Raw genomic sequence first — 18,212 nt, forward strand, 5'->3', positions numbered from 1 at the left:
GCGGTTTCCTATTTTACATCCTCCCATACATAAATTATGATATTCTGCTGCTGATAATGAAAGGCTCGCACAAAGAGGTTTTTTGGTCATTATTGAGCTTTTATTGCTTTATTTTCCAAAGATTGTGCGCGGAGATAACGAGGCCATTATTGGAAGTGAATAAAGCCCTGCTTTCGGTGCGGCTGACTGTGAAGAAGTACTTTGTGGATTTTTACTAAGTGTGGAGCAGTGATGTAATGTGTATGCAGGTATAAATATAGAGGTCTGGCTTTGCCGAGTCCATGCAGATCAATGTCGCTCCCGGGCGCTGCTGCCTGCTTCGCTCTGCTTCTCGCTCTTCTCTCTTCACTGGAGAGTCGAACACTGGGAAGCTGCTCTCACAGACGGAGCCGGGATGGGCTCTCTGACCGCCCTGCGGACCGTCCTGGTGCTTGGCCTGGTTGGCAGACTGGCAGGATGCGCTCCCGGCCTGAACGGCACGGCGGACCGCTGGGAAGCCCTTTACTCCCGGTCCCTCGCTCGAATCCAGGGGGAGAAGCGGGAGGAGAGCGGCCGGGACAGCGACTACCTCCTGGGCATTAAGAGGTTGAGGCGGCTCTATTGCAACGTGGGGATCGGTTTTCACATCCAGGTGTTACCAGATGGCAGAATAACGGGAGTACACAACGAACATCGTTACAGTAAGTTTGCGATTGATACTTTATTTCCTCACTGCTCTGACTCTGTGGTTGAACACGAAAAGCAAAGACAACTCCAGAGAAACGACTGAAGAAGTTCTTAGAACAGGAAGCAGTCACCTCAGCTGACTTATGATTGATCGCATTTTCTCTAACTGCGAATAAAACGGGGCCACACACCTGATCCGTCAGACCCGCGCACGTGTATAGTCTGACCCACGCCACAGTACCAACATCTGGAGCGTAGGATTGTGCTGCTGTGACCTAAAGGCTGGAACTAAAGTTAGGTCCAGCCTGCGGGCCGTTGCTCGTGCAACTTAAAATCATTTGCAGACACGAAGAATGACTAACTTCTGTTTACTCGCGGGGACAAGACAGTGAAAGCTTGTTTTTATGTGTGTGACTATTCTAAGACGAGGCGTAAAACCTCAGGGATATACATTACATATACACTGCATATATTTACAGAAAACCCAAGCGAGGACTGGAAACCTCTGACACACTCTTTAAAATGATACATGGAACTAAAAGACGCAGTCGGTCAGCAGCCTGTCAAGGCCTGCTGAGGAAACGCATCAGCTGGCGTCCGATTAGCCTTCGCGTGTTTCTGATACCTTTTCAGATATGAGCTGTTCAGCGCTGGGTGTTCCAGGGTAGTGAGCCAAGCTCCAAACACTTCTTGCCTCACTGTCATTTCTCAAGGTGAAAATATTCAGTTATGTTCAAAAATGTCAGAGCTGGATTTCATTCAGCCTGACATGACATCACATATATTTAAAGGGAGTGTATTTGTTAGTGTTTTAACTTATATTAAGATCAGGGGAGCCACAATGTGCCAGGTGTTTTCTCTGGAATTCAAACATGTGTTTACCGAAATTTCAAATGTCAGTCTGACCATCCAGCTCACTTCCTTACACAAGCAGTAATGTCGGTGTGAGCGCGCGCGCGGGGTAGCACGCGGGGTATCACACCGGCGTGTTGTAGTAAGTGTGCTGCTTTTTGTCTTCAGGTCTCCTGCAGATCTCTCCGGTGGAGAGAGGAGTGGTGACCTTGCTGGGCATTCGCAGCGGACTTTTTGTGGCCATGAACCGACGGGGAAAGCTGTACGGATCTGTGAGTGCACAACGAAAACTCTGATTATATCACACACACACACACACACACACACACACACACACACACACACACACACACACTGGAGGGATGGAGGCATTGTTATTTTCAAAAAGATCTATCCATCCATCCATCCATCCATCTATCTATTAAGTAGATGCAGGACAAGTAGACCCAGATTATGCCAATGCAATGCATGACAGAGCCACGGGGTACCTTAACTGTAGGATTCATAGGCTAAGGTGGGTTTTTTTTATCTTTTAATTTGTCATATTTATCCTACAACATCACTTGCTTAGTTTGGTGAGACAGAAGTAGTATGAAATATGTTGATAAAGAAAAGATTAAAATAAAACCTGGCTTACTGTTTACTGGTACAGTCACTGTTTACAGACTGTTCACATACAACAGGGAATAAGTATAAAAGGGGTGATGCTCAAGGTTTACAGTAACCAAATAAATACACCTTGGGTGCAGAGATGGTTTTTATAGCTTTAAATAAAAATAAATTATAATTATTTGTTAACATTTATAATTAGCAACGTGCAGCATAGCTGCTCTTAAAAACCCATTTTAATGCCAAATATTAAAAAACTGTATTCTAGATACATTTTCATGAAAACATTTATCGTATTAGTGTAAAAGTCCAATGAACTGTTTGATTCTGACTTTTATCCAACACACACAGCTCACCCAGCTCCGGCTTCTATTGCTGATGGTGCTTTCTCAATAAAAGCCATGACCAGTTCCAGTTAATGTTTTCAATATTGTTCCAAAAGGAGGTACCAGACTGTCAGCTGATAGTATTTCTGATGATTTTGTTGGATGCTTTGCAGCTGATGAAGGTGCATTCACGGTCAGCATAAACGGTGTTTGGATGGTGTGTTTACCTGTGGGACTAGCTAAATGTTTAAATGCACCAATTCATCAAAAAAAAAAAAAAGTCATTGTTTTGTCTTGATACTGTAGGAACTTGAAAGAGACATAAATTTTGAGTATAAAGGTAACAAACCATCCGGACTAAGGATGGTTCCTTTACCAAGCCAGCTGTTGTTAAAAAACGTCTTATTTTGTTTTTTATTATCATTGTTGTTCCAGGTAAAATATTTAGATAGTAAAATGATGGGTTTGTACAATGACCAGCCCAATAACGTTTGTGAGGGGAATGTAAGATACAGTGAAATAAAAGCTAGTCCTCCACCTGAGTTAAATAGATGAAGTGTTATAGCATTTCAAAGTGGTTTTTTAACATATAAGTTTAAATAAGAATTGAAAAACTCAATGGCATGATTAAAACTAACTCTCCACTGCAGAGGTTATGTAGCGCCTTATCATTCTCAATCCAGTGAGCAAAAATGAACCAATCAGACCCTGGCGTCCCGAGTCCTGTAGCACTCACATCATTCATCATTTCACAATGTCTTTTTTTTTGTCTAAAATCTGCCTGAGATAGCTCCTGCACAATAACAGCCTTGCAGTCAGAAAGAAATCAATTGTTTGATAATGATCAGAATGAACAATGCAAACTGAAACACCCTCAGAAATGTCCCCACATCTTTGTTTTGTGTCTGCCTTCAAACAATCAGCATTTCCAATAATCTCTCTTCTTTTTCAGTTACATTACAACAACGAGTGTAAGTTCAGAGAGACGCTCCTTGCCAACAACTACAATGCTTACGAGTCAGTTGCCTACCCAAGGATGTTCATCGGCCTGAGTAAGAACGGCAAAACAAAACGAGGAAACAGAGTGTCACCCGCCATGACAGTGACACATTTCTTGCCAAGAATCTACTGGCCTCATAAATAGACTTCACCTCAATTTTGAGATTCGGGAAGAACTCCAACATGAGATGCACTTTCACTCCAAGTTTTATGCAAGTGTATCATATTTGATTTTCTGCTATGTATATATTCATTTTTTATATATCTGTGCCTGAAAGCTATTTTCTATTTAGGAAGTCTTTTTCACTGTTGGTAGGAGATGTAAAATGTGTTATTTATGCTGCTCTTGTCATTGGAAGATTTGCTTTTAATTAATTTATTTATTTATTTATTTTTCTGACACAGGAAAAGGGAACAGCAAAATACAACATTTAGAGCTTTAATATGTTCTTTTTTCTGTCTAAGCTTGAAAAAACAAACGAGTTTCTTTGGTGTGAGAAACAGCACTGATTGCTTAATGCTCCAACTCTTTGTGTGAGGCACTGGACCCTAATTGAAACAGTATCATATTACTAAAGGAAGAGAGAGGATGGAAAGAGGGGAGAGTCTAAGACCCTATCAACCACTTCTGGTCTGTTTATAGCTCTGCCAGCGGGATGAACTCTGAACTTTTGTGCTGTCAGTCTCAGTGAGATCTATAAGTCGCAAAGAGAGAGAGGGATCCTCTTTGATGTCATGTTAGTAGATAATATGGAGGTTTAAAGGCAAAGTGAAAAAGCTGAAATTGAAGTGGGATTCATGATACTGCATTTGTGTCTGTTTGGGCATCTGGTTACGCAGAGTGAAGGATTTTGGGTATGCAACCAAAGCATGCATGCACATAGACCAAAGGGGATGACACTGTGCATAGGTTGAAAGCTAACTGGTTGAGTAGTGTGCCTGAACAGCAAAGGAAGCAGCAGTGAAGTTCACCACATAGTTGCCTGAAAAGCAAGGGCAGTGCCTGAATAAACTCTTTTCAACACCAAGGTCCTTTACTGCATTTTTATGCAGACTTGCCGATCTTCTTTTAAGCACATGCGTTTGCTCTTGCCCTGGTGCGTAACAGCACCAATGCAAAAGAACACTTTAAGGTCTCTTCACCACTCTGGGAACTCTGAGAAGAGGTCACAGTAGGACTATTGTTTATCTGATGTAGTTGTCTGATAGATATGTAAAAGGGAAGTAAGGAGTGGCTCTGATAGGTTTAGGACAGTGAAGGACAGTGTCAGTCTCTTGTCTCCACTAATACTGTATGTCAAGACTATCCTACTTTTATAAATGAAAAATAACTCAGGTAAAAAAAAAAAAAAGTACTTTCCAGTAATTGTCACTTACAGTTACTGTGTAAAAGTATTTCTTTAAAATCATTTTTCTTCCACATTTATTTTATGTATGATGATGTAAAACTTTACAGTCTTTTTTAAAGTTTGATAGTAATATTGATGCCAATCTACTGTTAGTAAATACACCACTTAAAAAATGAAAGGAACACTTCAGCTGTCAATAGGAAAAAAAAGCATGCTGATATGGACTGGGTAATGTGTTAGGAATGAAAGGATGCCCGATTGTTTGATAAAAATGAAAATTATGAACATACAGAGGTCTGCATTCCCTAAAAATCAAAGTGAAAAACAAAAGATCCAGCACGCTAGTCCGTTTTGACGAAATGTTATTGCAGCAACCTAAAACGGTACTCAGTAGTTTGCATGGCTCCCATGTGCGTGTATGCATGCCTGACAATGTGCTACTAATAACAGATTAAAGATCTCCACCGAGATCTGGATCAGGACATCACTGAGCTCATGGGCAGCCTGAGGTGCAACCTGGTGACATTGGATGGACTGAAACAAAACGTCCTAGAGGAGTTCTATTGGATTTAGGTCAGGCGAGCGTGGGAACCAGTCGGTGGCATCAATTCCTTCATCCTCCATGAACTGCCTGCATACTCTCACCACATACAGCCGTGCTGTCATACACCAGGAGGAACCCAGACCCACTGCACCAGTGTAGGGTCTGACAATGTGTCCAAAGATTTCCTTCTGATACCTAATGGCAGTCAGGCCTGTTCTTTGCTCCATGGATATGCCTCCCCAAACCATCCATGGTCCTGGACAGTGAGCATGGGGCCTACCAGTAGATTTCTCATTGTGTGTCAAAGACATTCACACCAGTGGCCTGCTGAAAGGTCAATTTGTAGCCTTGGCAGTGCTCATCCTGTTCCTCCTTGCACAAAGGAGCAGATACCGGTACTGCTAATGGGATAAACCTTCCAGTCATTCTTGTTTTGGGGGTTGTCTCATTGTTGCCCCTCTAGTGCACCTGTCGTTAATTTTATTAACACCAAAGCAGCTGAATCTGATTAACACCTCCCTCTGCTACTTGACTGGCCAGATCAACGTCCCAGATGTTTAATTAACTTGATGTTATACTTGGATTAAAAAGTGCTCCTTTCATTTTTTTAAGCAGAACTAAACTAGCTGCACTAAGTGAGCTAGTTCAGCTTAGTCAGTGACAGTCAGTCGCGGGCCTACTAGCTAGCTAGCTAGCTTAGTGCAACAACTGAACTAGCTGCACTAAGCTAGCTAGTTCAGCTTACTGCAGCTAGCTAGCTAGCTTAGTGGAGCAATTGAACTAGCTAGTTCAGCTTAGCTTAAAGTCAGCAAATTTCATCAACCAGCACGCCTGATGCTCCCTGACCAACATATGTGCTGTTGGTTTAATTTATGTTATCCTGGGATAATGGCATCAGGTGAACCACAAATAGGCCAACAATGTTGTACACCTTAGCTTATTAAAGTAATCTAAACAAAGATACAAGAGTACAAGTGAGATTAAGAGGTAGTGAGGTTGGTTTTCTGGTGCATTTCACCAGCTGTTATTTCCACATGCAGTGCTAATAAAAGAAAAAAATTCTCTCCATCCATCCATTTTGGAGAAAATGCTCTGAAAAACTCCGTCGCTATTCTGGAACAATCTCTACTTCCTTTAAGTGAATTTGTCTTTTATTTTCCTCTGTATCAACGACCACTTTCAGGTGTTGATTTAATTTCCTGTAGCATTAGCTGTCCCGCCTGGCTCAGTTTTGTGTCTATTTTTGCCAAACCCTGTCCTTCTTGCATTTGTCTCTGTCTCTCTATGTCCCTGTAGTTGACTGCAGCTCAGCACTGTTGGTCATGTTGTCCTAGTTGCTCCTTGTCACGTTCCAGCTATCTTTACCCTGTGATTTACTTTTAGAAAGGATAATCATGGAAGAAATATTTACAGACAGCTGTTGGACTGTACTATATGCTAGGGCCAGTAACCCTATATTTTTCTTTATATATTTTGTAAATATAACCTCTGAGTAACTGAAGGTGCTGGTATTCCTTTCAGGGGGGAGGGTCAGATTTAGAGCAACTGAGTGGTGTGGTGGATACTGCCTGAAGCCAAAAGGTGCTTTTAATTTGTTCACTTTTATGCAGTCATTGAACAACGTCACCAAACATCATTAACCAAGTTTAACAAACACAGAGGAGAAAGGCGAAAGGCGACCTCTTCTTACTTGCTTTAGTTTTTCTTCTCTTGCCTGTTTTCTCATTCAGCCTCTTTGTTGAGAGCTTTGAAATCTCAGTTTCAACATTCCACATACGATGGCGCATACTGTAGCCAACTGATTGCTGTTTCAGATTGAACCATTTTCATCACTGGGTTACGGAGCCTTCAGTAGAAGTTACGCTTGATTAGCACATGGTAGAGTCACACTGAATGCACACGCTAACTACTGCAAATAGTTCAGGCAAATATTATGCAAACTGTGTCTGTTGTGGCTTTATGTCCTGATCTCTGGAAACAGGCATTAATCCCAAGACTGACCGAAGCACTGCAGCATCGCTGTGATTTACACTTCAAAAGAAGTGTATAGAAACTACCAAGCCACTCTCTGCTTGTCCTCAAACATATGTTACAGTGTGATGTTTGGACATCCATTTGGATGTCAAAGTTGGACAGCAGTGATTTAAACAAGTATACTGCTGTGCCTGTTGCTCTCAGCTAGGTTAAGTATTCTCCAGTATCACTGATTTGCATGGCAGGCATTATATGTACAGTAAAATACCTTTCTGCCTTGTGTCTCTAACCTAGGGCCATCCCTCTGTCCCACCTGCTCATTTGATTATCCAAGCAACAGCAGTGCAGCCTGCAGCTAGTACAAAGTGAGCAAATACTTTTTCACAGCACTGTAAACTCTGGTTAAAGTATGCAAATTGCTCACAGCAGGTTGAATATAAATGCGGACATGTGGCCTGTCTCAGACTGAGGCATTACAGAAAGATGCATTGATTTTATTTATGGTCGAAAGCAACCGAACCCCCACATTTCTTTGCACGTTACTGTTAAAGTAGCTTTTATTTTTATTCTTATTTTATCAATGTGGCTCAGTCCATTCAGATGTAACTAATTATGCTTTTGGGACTGGATTTCTTTGTTCAAACTGGTTTATCATGAAGTACAAAACTGGTGATCTGTGATTGTGTGCTGCTTCTGGGCCACTGTTCAGAAAAAAATGATGACATGATCCTGTACTACGTTTGATTCTGAGTCAACCTACTTTTATCCGATGTCCTGTGGTTTTATACAGGACTTAATAAAGTATACTACAGTATGTGCTGTACACATGGTTAAAGTCCACCGTAAGGGGAAACCCGATCCCCTAAATGTAAAGTTTATGATTGTCTGTACTGTATAATAAGCTTTGATCAATCTGACATTCACATATAAAAATGCAGTATGTATATATGACATGGCATTACACGCGTGTATCCATGTTGTGGGGCAAGTACATAAAACATAACATTTTGTCTCCTCTCTGCAGTAGTTTGTGGCTCATCTTGTTTAATTTTCATGGCCTCTGTGCTCATTTGTTTTGGTTTCTCTTTCCCCTCACACACCCTAACTGCTCACAGCAGATAACCACCACTAGCCCAGTTCTCCTGAAATTGTCTTCCTGTTAAAAAGGAGTTCATTTTCTCCCGCACTGCCATGTTCTAGGTCAGGGATGATCAACAGATCGTTGTAGCGCCATCAATAATAACACAGTACCTTTATCACACAATGTAAAGGAAGTGGAGATATGATTGGGTGGTAACGCTGAATTAAACTGCAGACCTCGGTAAAATACAGGAATTAATTTCTACTTTCCAGGCAATTTCTGCCTTTTTGTTAATATTATCGAAATCCTATTTGTTTCTAGAGGTGTTAAAAGCTCTACACCAGGGTGTCAAACTGATTTTAAATCGCAGACCCACAGCCCACTTTGATCTTAAGCAGGCGGGAGCAGTGAAACTCTCCTTTCTGTCAGTGTAAAGAAGTTACATATTTAACTGTGACAAAGGAAGAAATCTGTCAGCACGACCCTTTGGACGTAAATTGTAAGAAATAAATGTGTAAAATTACAGAAAAAGTCCTGGTAGCTCATTATCCATACTGTCCAGTTTGTTTGTTTTTCTTAGTCATAAAAAACAGACATTTCTATAGCAGAAAGTGAAAAACAGAAACGTTTCGGTTTTTCATAATGTTACAGAGGGTCGTTTTGTAATTTGGGGTAAATGTTTGACAGTTGATATTTCTTCGGTATTGCATAGCCGAAATTAGGCTTTCTTGTCAGAGGTCATTTTGGGGAAAAAAATTAAAAAATGAAAATAAAGAAACAGGCCGACAACAGTAGACTGGTGTGTAATAAGTTGAGTTTTGGTCCAAGAGTAACGAAACCTGCAGTTTCACAATCTGTAAGATGTCGGCTTTCAGCGTTTGACAGTATGTCCGTGTACGTGCCCTCAGGTGAACGATCCATGCTTCGTGGAATTTTTTTTACCTGCTCTTTAATCATTTGTAGTTTTAGCCGTTAGTGGTTCTTGAAATTGTTTTGTGGTCTTATAAGAGTTTTGGACGTTTCTGTGGATACCACACAATTCTATGTTTTTACTAACAGATCTGGCGGTACATTACGTAAACCACATGTTCTCCCTTTCAGGCATTGGGGATCAACAGGATAACTGTTTATTGCCGTGAGGTTTTTATGAGTAGGAAAAACTGTAAAACTTGTGAAAATACAGGTAAAAGTCCAACATTTCTGCTTGTGCCTGTTTGTGGTGAGCACCAGATCAAACAAGTTAAGAACTATAAATGGGTTCAAGTGCACATTCAGGCCTGTGAGACTCACTCACACTGAGCCATGGTTCTGTGCTACATGTAGACATTTCTGTATCTCTGCCAGTCAAAGACACTTTGGATATAGTTTATTGTATGTAATATTCAATACTGAACTTACATACATCGGGTTTAAGGCCTGGACAAGTTTTGAAACCTTTTGTCCTCCACAATGGCAAATGGCTGAAAAATAAAACTGTGATTGGCTGCATGGTGTGCCACACCTGCCTGCATGGATTCTCAGAAGGGCTGAAGATTCGGCTCCCACATACCGATGGGCCATTAACAACTGACATATGAAACTACCCCGGATGTTTGACACCCATGCTCTACACTATATGGCCCTACTGAAATATAGAAACTCACTTTTTCCAGTGATCATCTAAAAAAGGCCAGTTGAGATTAGAGATGGACCGATCCGATATTACGTATCGGTATCGGTCCGATACTGACCTAAATTACTGGATCGGATATCAGAGAGAAATAAAAAATGTAATCCGATCCATTAAATATCACGAAAGCACCTCACAAAACTTGCGACACGGCGTAATTCGCCTCATAACCATAGCACATCGAAGCAGTATGCATCACGTGATAGAGCGGCTGTGACGTGCCAGGTCTGGTTGAGCATTTGGAGCTTCGCTACCAACCCGGCATTTCATCTCTGACAGAGTTATCCCGAGAGAAGTAAAGCAAGTGTGTAAGTCCATCTCTGAATGTTTGTAAAGCATTCCCATGTTAAGCTTAACAAGCGATATATGGAGCGACTGCCTCCTCTTGCTGCTACTTCAATCATGAAACTGATCTGTGATCAGCTGATCGGCTCTCTTGTTTGTTTTTGGCCCACTTTGCACCAGAAAGAGGAAACCAGCGGCTGAACAACAGCAGCACGTTTAAGCTTGATCAGCTGTTGTTAGAATGTATTTAATATTACTTTCTACTCGAGGATCTTTTTCTACGTAGCTGACGGCTGGTAACTGTGCAGGGGCGGATCTAGCAAAGTTTAGCCAGGGGGGCCGATAGGGCATGAACAGGGAGAAGGGGGCACAAAGACATACTTTTCTTTCTTATTCTCATTTAAAATGTCTTGCTTTTAATAAATAATTATCTGAATCTTACACCCAAAGTTTTAATTTGATGCAAAATGTATAGAAGTCAATTACTGTATATAGTAACTGTTAAGTCTAATATACCCTAGTAAGCTACAGTACTTTTTCCTTTGGGAAGATACCATCTGTGCAGTCTGCAGCTCTGTTGAAGAAAGATGTTGAATCTATTTAATATTTCTTGAAAAATAATTGATTTCTATGCATTTTTTTTCACACTGCATCAAATTAAGGTTGATTACGTCGATTAAGCATCATGAGGTCGAGCGTGAGGGGTGGTTCCCTATTTTTTTTTTTTTTTTTTTTGTTACTGGGAGTTGGAACCTTATTAGTTAGGTTGCTTAATATTTACTCTTTAAAATACCAGAATAGGGAGGATGGAGCAGGTTTAAGTTTATTAGATTGATCAGTATTGCTGAACTATGAAATTTTTTTTTTGCATACAGGTATAACAGAATAGCTTTAGTGTAGTTGTTGTTTTAAACTTGAGTATGAACTTATACAAAATGCAGAAAGATATTTAAAAAACAGTTTTGTTGATTAAAAAACACTATATCGGATTCATATCGGTATCGGCAGATATCCAAATTTATGATATCGGTATCGGACATAAAAAAGTGGTATCGTGCCATCTCTAGTTGAGATCTAAGAAGTGATGGAGACAGTCTCAGTCACGCTCCTTACACACATTTAATATAGACCAATCAGGCATAGCATTAAGGCCTCTAACAGGCTTCATCATAGCATCTATATTAGTAGGTGGGATTCATTAGGGAGCAAGTGAGCATTTTGTCCTCAAAGTTGATGTATTATAAACAAAAAAAATGGGCAAGCGTAAAGATTTGAGCAAGTTTGACAAAAGGCCAAACTGTGATGTCTAGACCAGCGGTCCCCAACCTTTTTTGCACCACAGACCGGTTTAATGTCAGACAATATTTTCACAGACCAGCCTTTAACGTGTCACAGATAAATACAACAAAATAAAATGATACGACCAAGACAAAAACTGTGGTATTTTGTAAATATAATAATAAACGTGAATTCACTGTGTAATTGTGTAACTTTATTAGCAGCGTCCTCCTGAAATGCACCCACAACATTCAGCGTAACGTCCTCCTCTCTGCCCCACAATGCTCTCTGGTCGCTACATGTAAATATTTCTTTCAAAATAAGACACACAACTGTAACACGGGAAAAGACCCAGGGAAACCGAGTTAATAATAAAAACCCTGAAAACCATAAATTTCACACCCGAGCCTCAACTCTCGCGGCTCAGGGGTTGGGGACCGCTGGTCTAGACTACTGGATCCCGCAACTGCAGTCTGCAGTGGTTAGTATCTATCAAAAGTGGTCCAAGGATGGAACGGTGGTCAACCAGGAACAGGGTCACGGATGGCCAAGGCTCGATAATGCACGTGGGCAATGAAGACTGGCCCTTGTGGTCCGATCCAATAGATGAGCTAGTATAGCTAGCTCCTGTGTTTCTAGTGTAGCTCAAATTGCTGAAAACAGTTCATTTCGGTTCTGACAGAAAGGTGTCAGAATACACAGTGTATCACAGTCTATTGCAATTGGGGCTAAAGAGCTGCAGACCAGTCAGGGTGTTCATGCTAACCTCTGTCAGACCTCTATCCAAGGTGGCCCTGTCGGATAAAGCACATTTTCTTTTACATCACATGGATGGCCAGGGTGGGTGTGTGCCTGGCACCATGATACACTATGGTAAAATATAGTGTGGGCAGTGTGATACAGTGTGAGTGGTACTAGCTGGGCAATTGGAGGGAAATTGATGGCCCTATTTAAAGCCAGTCTCTACCAGATGCAGCAGAGAGGAGAGGTGAGCTGCGTTACCAGATCCATGGTCTGTTGAGTTTTGTTAATTGAGTTGATTTGGGGGAAAGTTCTGTTAAGTTACACATTAAATTAAGTTCACTGTAAATAAATTGCTCACCTCTGGAAATCTGAAATGTCTGTGTAGTCTGCTTCCCTACCACCTTCCTTGACGTTCGAGTCTGACTACTTCACAAATGGTGGCAGCAGTGGCTCCAGGCCAGTAGGTAGCAGCAATGCAGAAAGGAGCTAGACCAAAAAAGCACCAAGTGCCAATGGACTCTGCAAGTGAGGAGCCTCCAGTGTTCAATCAGCTAGAGGAAGTAGAGCAAGGTATTGAACCGCATAACCTTGCTGAACTTTCTAACCTCCTGCGTGGTTTTATGAGGCAACAAAGTGACAGAGAGGCCCGATGGGAACTGGAGAAGCAGCGGCAGGAAGATCGCTGGTGGAAAATTCAGCACCAGTTCACTCAGCTCCAAGTGCAATCAGAACGTCGAGAGCACCAGCTGCTGTTGGAAGGTGCAACAGCTGACACAGAGACGCATTTGAGGCCTACTGCGGAGCATCCAACAATGCCTCAGCTACAATCTAGCGTCATGGAGGCCACAACAGCAACTCAGTCTGCCTCCTTAACAAGACCACCAGCTTGGAAAGGGCCTAAAATGCAGCCTTATAACGAGGACAAAGACATTGAGCATTACCTAACAACTTTTGAGAGGATTGCAAGCGGGTGCCAGTGGCCACACGAGGATTGGGCACTACATCTTGCTCCACTTCTCACTGGTAAGGCACGAGCTGCTTTTGTAGCCATGGACATTGATGAGATTATGGACAATGTAAAGGTGAAGAAAGCTGTTCTTGAAAAGTTTGAAATATGTGCAGAGACTTACAGACTCAGATTTCCCTCCACTACGTTGGGCGATGGCGAGACACCTAAAGAGTTAAGGACACGCTTGAAAGAACTGTATGATAAGTGGATAGTTCCAAAAGACAAGTCCAAAGATGAAATTGGTGGTGTCATTGTTTTAGAGCAGTTCCTGAGAGTTCTCAATCCTGAACTGCGCACGTGGATAAAGGAGCATAACCCAACCACGTCTAAGCAAGCAGCAGAGTTGGCTGACGCTTTTCTTGCAGCCCGTCGGCCACTAAAGAGCTATGCAAGTCCCAAACAATTAGCCCCAGTAATAGTAGGTAGGACGGAGAGTGGGAACAGTCAAAAAACTAGGAATTTCAGGCAGGGCTCCCATAATTCCACTAGTAGTCGGGCTAGGGAAACCAAGCAACGTGGGCCTTTAGTGTGTCACTCTTGTGGTCAAACAGGTCACTTTAGGGCAGATTGTCCAAGTCAGACTGTTAGTAAAACATATATGTGTTTTTCTTCAAGGGGTGTCGAAGGTCAGGAAGATGAAGTTGAGTCTTTAGCGCCCTCTTCTCAGCATGAGCGCACCACATGCGTTTTTATTGAGGAAAAGCCATGTGTGGCTCTTCTGGATTCAGGAAGTAGCCGTACCTTGGTTAGGCAGGAATGTCTTCCCAGGGATGCTACGTTTTGCGGCAAGGTAAAAGTTTGGTGTGTTCACGGTAATGATGTGGATTACCCAATTGCCAACATTAATATTCAGATTGACGGCAAGCTGTATTTAGTTTCAGTGGGAGTTATGAGTAAACTGCCATATCAGGTTTGTTGGGCCGTGATCTTCCCATTTTGCGAGGTCTGATAGCCAGGGGAGAGGAAATCAACCCAAGTGTTGCAGCTGAGTCCATGGTAGAAGTCACCAGGTCAAAACATAAGCATCACGCAGAAGAAGGTTTAGGTTGGGGTGAATTTCCATTCGCTAACAGTGATGTTCCTGATTTTGAAGGATCAAGTCAGGGTCGCATAAGAAAGAGCAGAGCCCAGAGGCGACAGGGTAAGGTGAGGGGGACAAAGTTCACTGAACCAGTTCCAGTGACACAATGTGACGAATTACCAGTCGTACCTGGTGAAATAGCTCAGCTTCAAAGAGAGGATCCATCTTTAGCTCCCCTGTTTTCAAAAAGTGTCACAAACGCAACAGAGGTCACTGAGAGAGGCAGAGAGCTATTTTTCCTAAAGGGTGAGCTATTATATCGCCGCAGTAGGGTTGGAGACCAGTTGGTTGTGCCTAAGAGTTTAAGATCCACAGTAGTGCAGTTGGCCCACTCAGTCCCTTGGGCAGGACACCTGGGTCAAGCCAAAACCTTCTCTCGTATGTCAACTAGATTTTACTGGCCACAGCAGTTTACAGACACTGTGCAAGTCTTGTCCCGAGTGTCAGTTAACAACACCAGGAAGGAAAGGTGAGAGGGCTCCCCTGATCCCTATGCCAGTTGTAGACATCCCATTCTCCCGTGTTGCGATGGACATCATAGGCCCATTAGAGAGGAGCAGCGCAGGGCACAGGTGTATTTTGGTAGTGTGTGAATACGCTACAAGATATCCTGAGGCTTTCCCCTTATTTAAGGTTAAAGCTCGTCAGATTGCCAACTGCTTAATACAAATGTTCTTGAGGGTAGGCCTCCCAAAAAAAATCATTACTGACCAAGGGTCCAACTTTACATCTAACTTCATGAGAGAAGTCTATAGATTGCTGGGGATCAAAGGTATCAAGACAACTCCCTACCACCCACAAACAGATGGCCTTGTTGAACGTTTCACAAAATCCCTTAAAGCTATGTTGAGGAAGTTTGTGAAAGATACAGGAGCGGATTGGGACCAGTGTCTTCCTTTCTTGCTCTTTGCCTATAGAGAGGTACCTCAAGCTTCAACAGGGTTTTCTCCTTTCCAGCTCTTGTATGGCCACGCTGTCCGGGGTCCCATTGATGTGTTGAAAGAGGCTTGGGAGGCTCCAAATCCCAGAAAACAATGCAATGTTCTTTCATATGTACTGAAAATGAGAGATAAGCTTGAGGAGCTCCAAGAGCTGGCCAATCCGGTTGTTCAGTCTGACGTCACTAGCCGTGTCTGGACCTAAACTCCGCTGCAGGTCCATATATCAAACGATCACTATGGCATTACTGAGAGTTGAAAAACTGTCTAAAGTCTTTCATCTTTAATAAAATGATCAGCGTTCTGCTCTACCAGGTGTAACAATTGAGTTTAACATCCAGGCATCCATGAAAACGGAATTTATGACATTTAACGGAGTTAGAAGTTAGCAGGGAGTTAGCTCGCTAGCTTCTATCTAAATACTATATAGCATGTCCTGACTGCGGGGTTTTGGAAACAAATTAAAACGTACAGCTCTGTTATCACTTCCAGCATAAATGAAGACAGAAAACTAAACAGCAGGGACGTTTGTAGGGTTACTGAAGTTTGGCTAGCTGGTATATAATGATGTGCTACGTGACCGCTAGCGACACAGCTATGTTAGCATAATATAAACAAGCTAACTTTTTTTCCACTCGATAAAAGTTAACGTGAGTGTTCTGGGTGGTCAGGAACAAATGTAATCGCATGGCAGGATGCTGTAAAAGGACCAAACTTCAGCCAGGAGAACAACTGAGATAATCCATCCACAATACGAGGTTAGTCATTCATATACTGCTGCATGGGCTGGGCTGTAGTTACATCCTAAGGTTTTAAAAACTGAGCTTAAATAAATGATTAGCGGTAATAAAAGCCGAGGGAGGTCAACAGTGATCACTGACTGTTTTAGGAGCTTTTTGAGATCAAATAGAAGAAAATACAAAACATTAAACATGTTAACAACACAAAAGCCATATTAAACGCAGACTACTTTAGGCCCGGAAGTAGGATTCGTCATGTCATCACTGAACAACCGGATACTCATCTGGTTGGTGTCCAACAACATCAGAAGCAGAGTTATGACAAAGCAGCTCGTAGGAGGATTTTTCAAGAGGGACAAAAGGTTTTGCTGCTTCTTCCATCATCTGAGAACAGTCTCCTTGCCAAGTGGCAGGGACCGTATATGATCAGTAGGAAAGTGGGTCCAGTTACCTATGAACTGTACATGCCTGAGCGTCGCAAGAAGCATCAAATATTTCATGTAAATTTGTTGAAAGAATGGTTTGATTGGCCAGCGCCTTCGCTAGAGTGTTGGGCTCGTGCCGTGGTCGAAGAGGAGGAACCACGGGAGCTGTTCTTTCCTTCTTTAGCAGGTCAACAGCCAGTTCCTGATTTGAGTCATCTTATTTCAAAAAAACAGAAAGAGTTGAAAGCAATTATGCCTGCTGATCTTTTTAGCACCAAACCAGGTTGCACCAATCTCATCCAACATGAGATACGACACTGTCCCAATCAAAAACCTATTAGAGGCACCACCTCATGGGTTCCTGCAAAGCTGATGCCAGCATTAAAACAAGAGGTGGAAGACATGCTTGACATGGGAGTCATTGAGCCATCTAGAGGTGAGTGGTGTAGTCCAGTGGTGCTAGTGCCAAAGAAAAATGACTCTAAACAGAGATTTTGTGTGGATTTCTCTAAACTCAATGCTGTTTCTGCTTTTGATGCTTATCCGATGCCAAGAGTAGAAGAACTGATTGAGCCTACTCACCTCCTACAACCAAACGGAAAGTGAAATCGTTTTTGGGTCTGGCGGGGTGGTATCGCCGCTTCATTCCCAACTTCTCTGCCAGAGCTGCGGTCCTTAGTGACCTTACTCGTAAATCCAGCCCCACAAAAGTTAAACGGACTGCCAAGTGTGATGCTGCTTTTGTTGATCTTAAACACTGTTTGTGTAGTGAACCTGTTTTGCAGTGCCCGGATTTTACCCAGCCATTCACTTTGCAGACGGATGCTTCCGGAGAAGGACTTGGAGCAGTGTTGCTGCAGGGTGAGGGTGAGGATAAACGACCAGTGGTGTATATAAGCCGTAAGCTCTTTCCTAGGGAAATGAAATATTCCACTATTGAGAAAGAGGCACTGGCAATAAAATGGGCTCTGGATACATTGAAGTACTATCTCATGGGTGATGAGTTTGTTTTGGAAACTGACCATCGTGCATTACAATGATGAACAGAATGAAAGACTCTAATGCCAGAATCACTAGATGGTATCTGTCCCTACAGCCATTTCGCTTTAGGATCCAGTATAGACCAGGGCACAAGAATGTGGTGGCCGATTTTCTGTCGCGTTCCATGGAGGAGTGAGTGCCTTGGGGGGGGGGGGGGGGGACAAAGCAGAGGAGCAGTTGCAATGCTCTCCATTTGTCCCATATGTGTTTACCTTTTTTTGCACATTGTACACATTATTCTGTTTCTATGTATTTGCTATGATTTGCTATTTGTCAAGTAACATTGCTTCACTCACTGTCCCGGGTTTGTTTGTGGAAGCGTTTTGTTGCCAGCAAATCAAACATTCTGCAAATTGAGCTAAATACTCAGTTACATGTTTCTTTATATTTTATTATGTTACACATTAAGTCATTTGTTCATACTTACTTTGTTTGTCTTTTCAGTCTTCATGAGGGTCAGGTGTGGGGAACCGCCCACCCTGCATTTCCTCATTTTAAAGTCCTGCTGATGTCACATATGACATCAGCAGGTCAAACCAAGTGGAGGGGTTTCTTTTTCCATAGAGATGCTTCCTTTTGTTTGTGTTAAGTTTTAGAGAGAT

The 18,212-nt window shown here is 42.3% G+C and overlaps 1 protein-coding gene across 1 annotated transcript; it reads left to right on the forward strand.

The window, feature by feature from the left end:
- Positions 1-275: 275 nt before the first annotated feature.
- fgf4 (fibroblast growth factor 4) lies at positions 276-8,228 on the forward strand. The gene is made up of 3 exons (XM_080885173.1): positions 276-680; positions 1,687-1,790; positions 3,406-8,228. The coding sequence occupies exons 1-3, from the start codon at positions 395-397 to the stop codon at positions 3,595-3,597; spliced, it is 582 nt and encodes a 193-aa protein (XP_080741299.1). The 5' UTR covers positions 276-394; the 3' UTR covers positions 3,598-8,228.
- Positions 8,229-18,212: the final 9,984 nt, after the last annotated feature.

Source organism: Rhamphochromis sp. 'chilingali' (assembly GCF_963969265.1).
Source record: "Rhamphochromis sp. 'chilingali' genome assembly, chromosome: 6".
Classification (NCBI taxonomy): Eukaryota; Metazoa; Chordata; class Actinopteri; order Cichliformes; family Cichlidae; genus Rhamphochromis; species Rhamphochromis sp. 'chilingali'.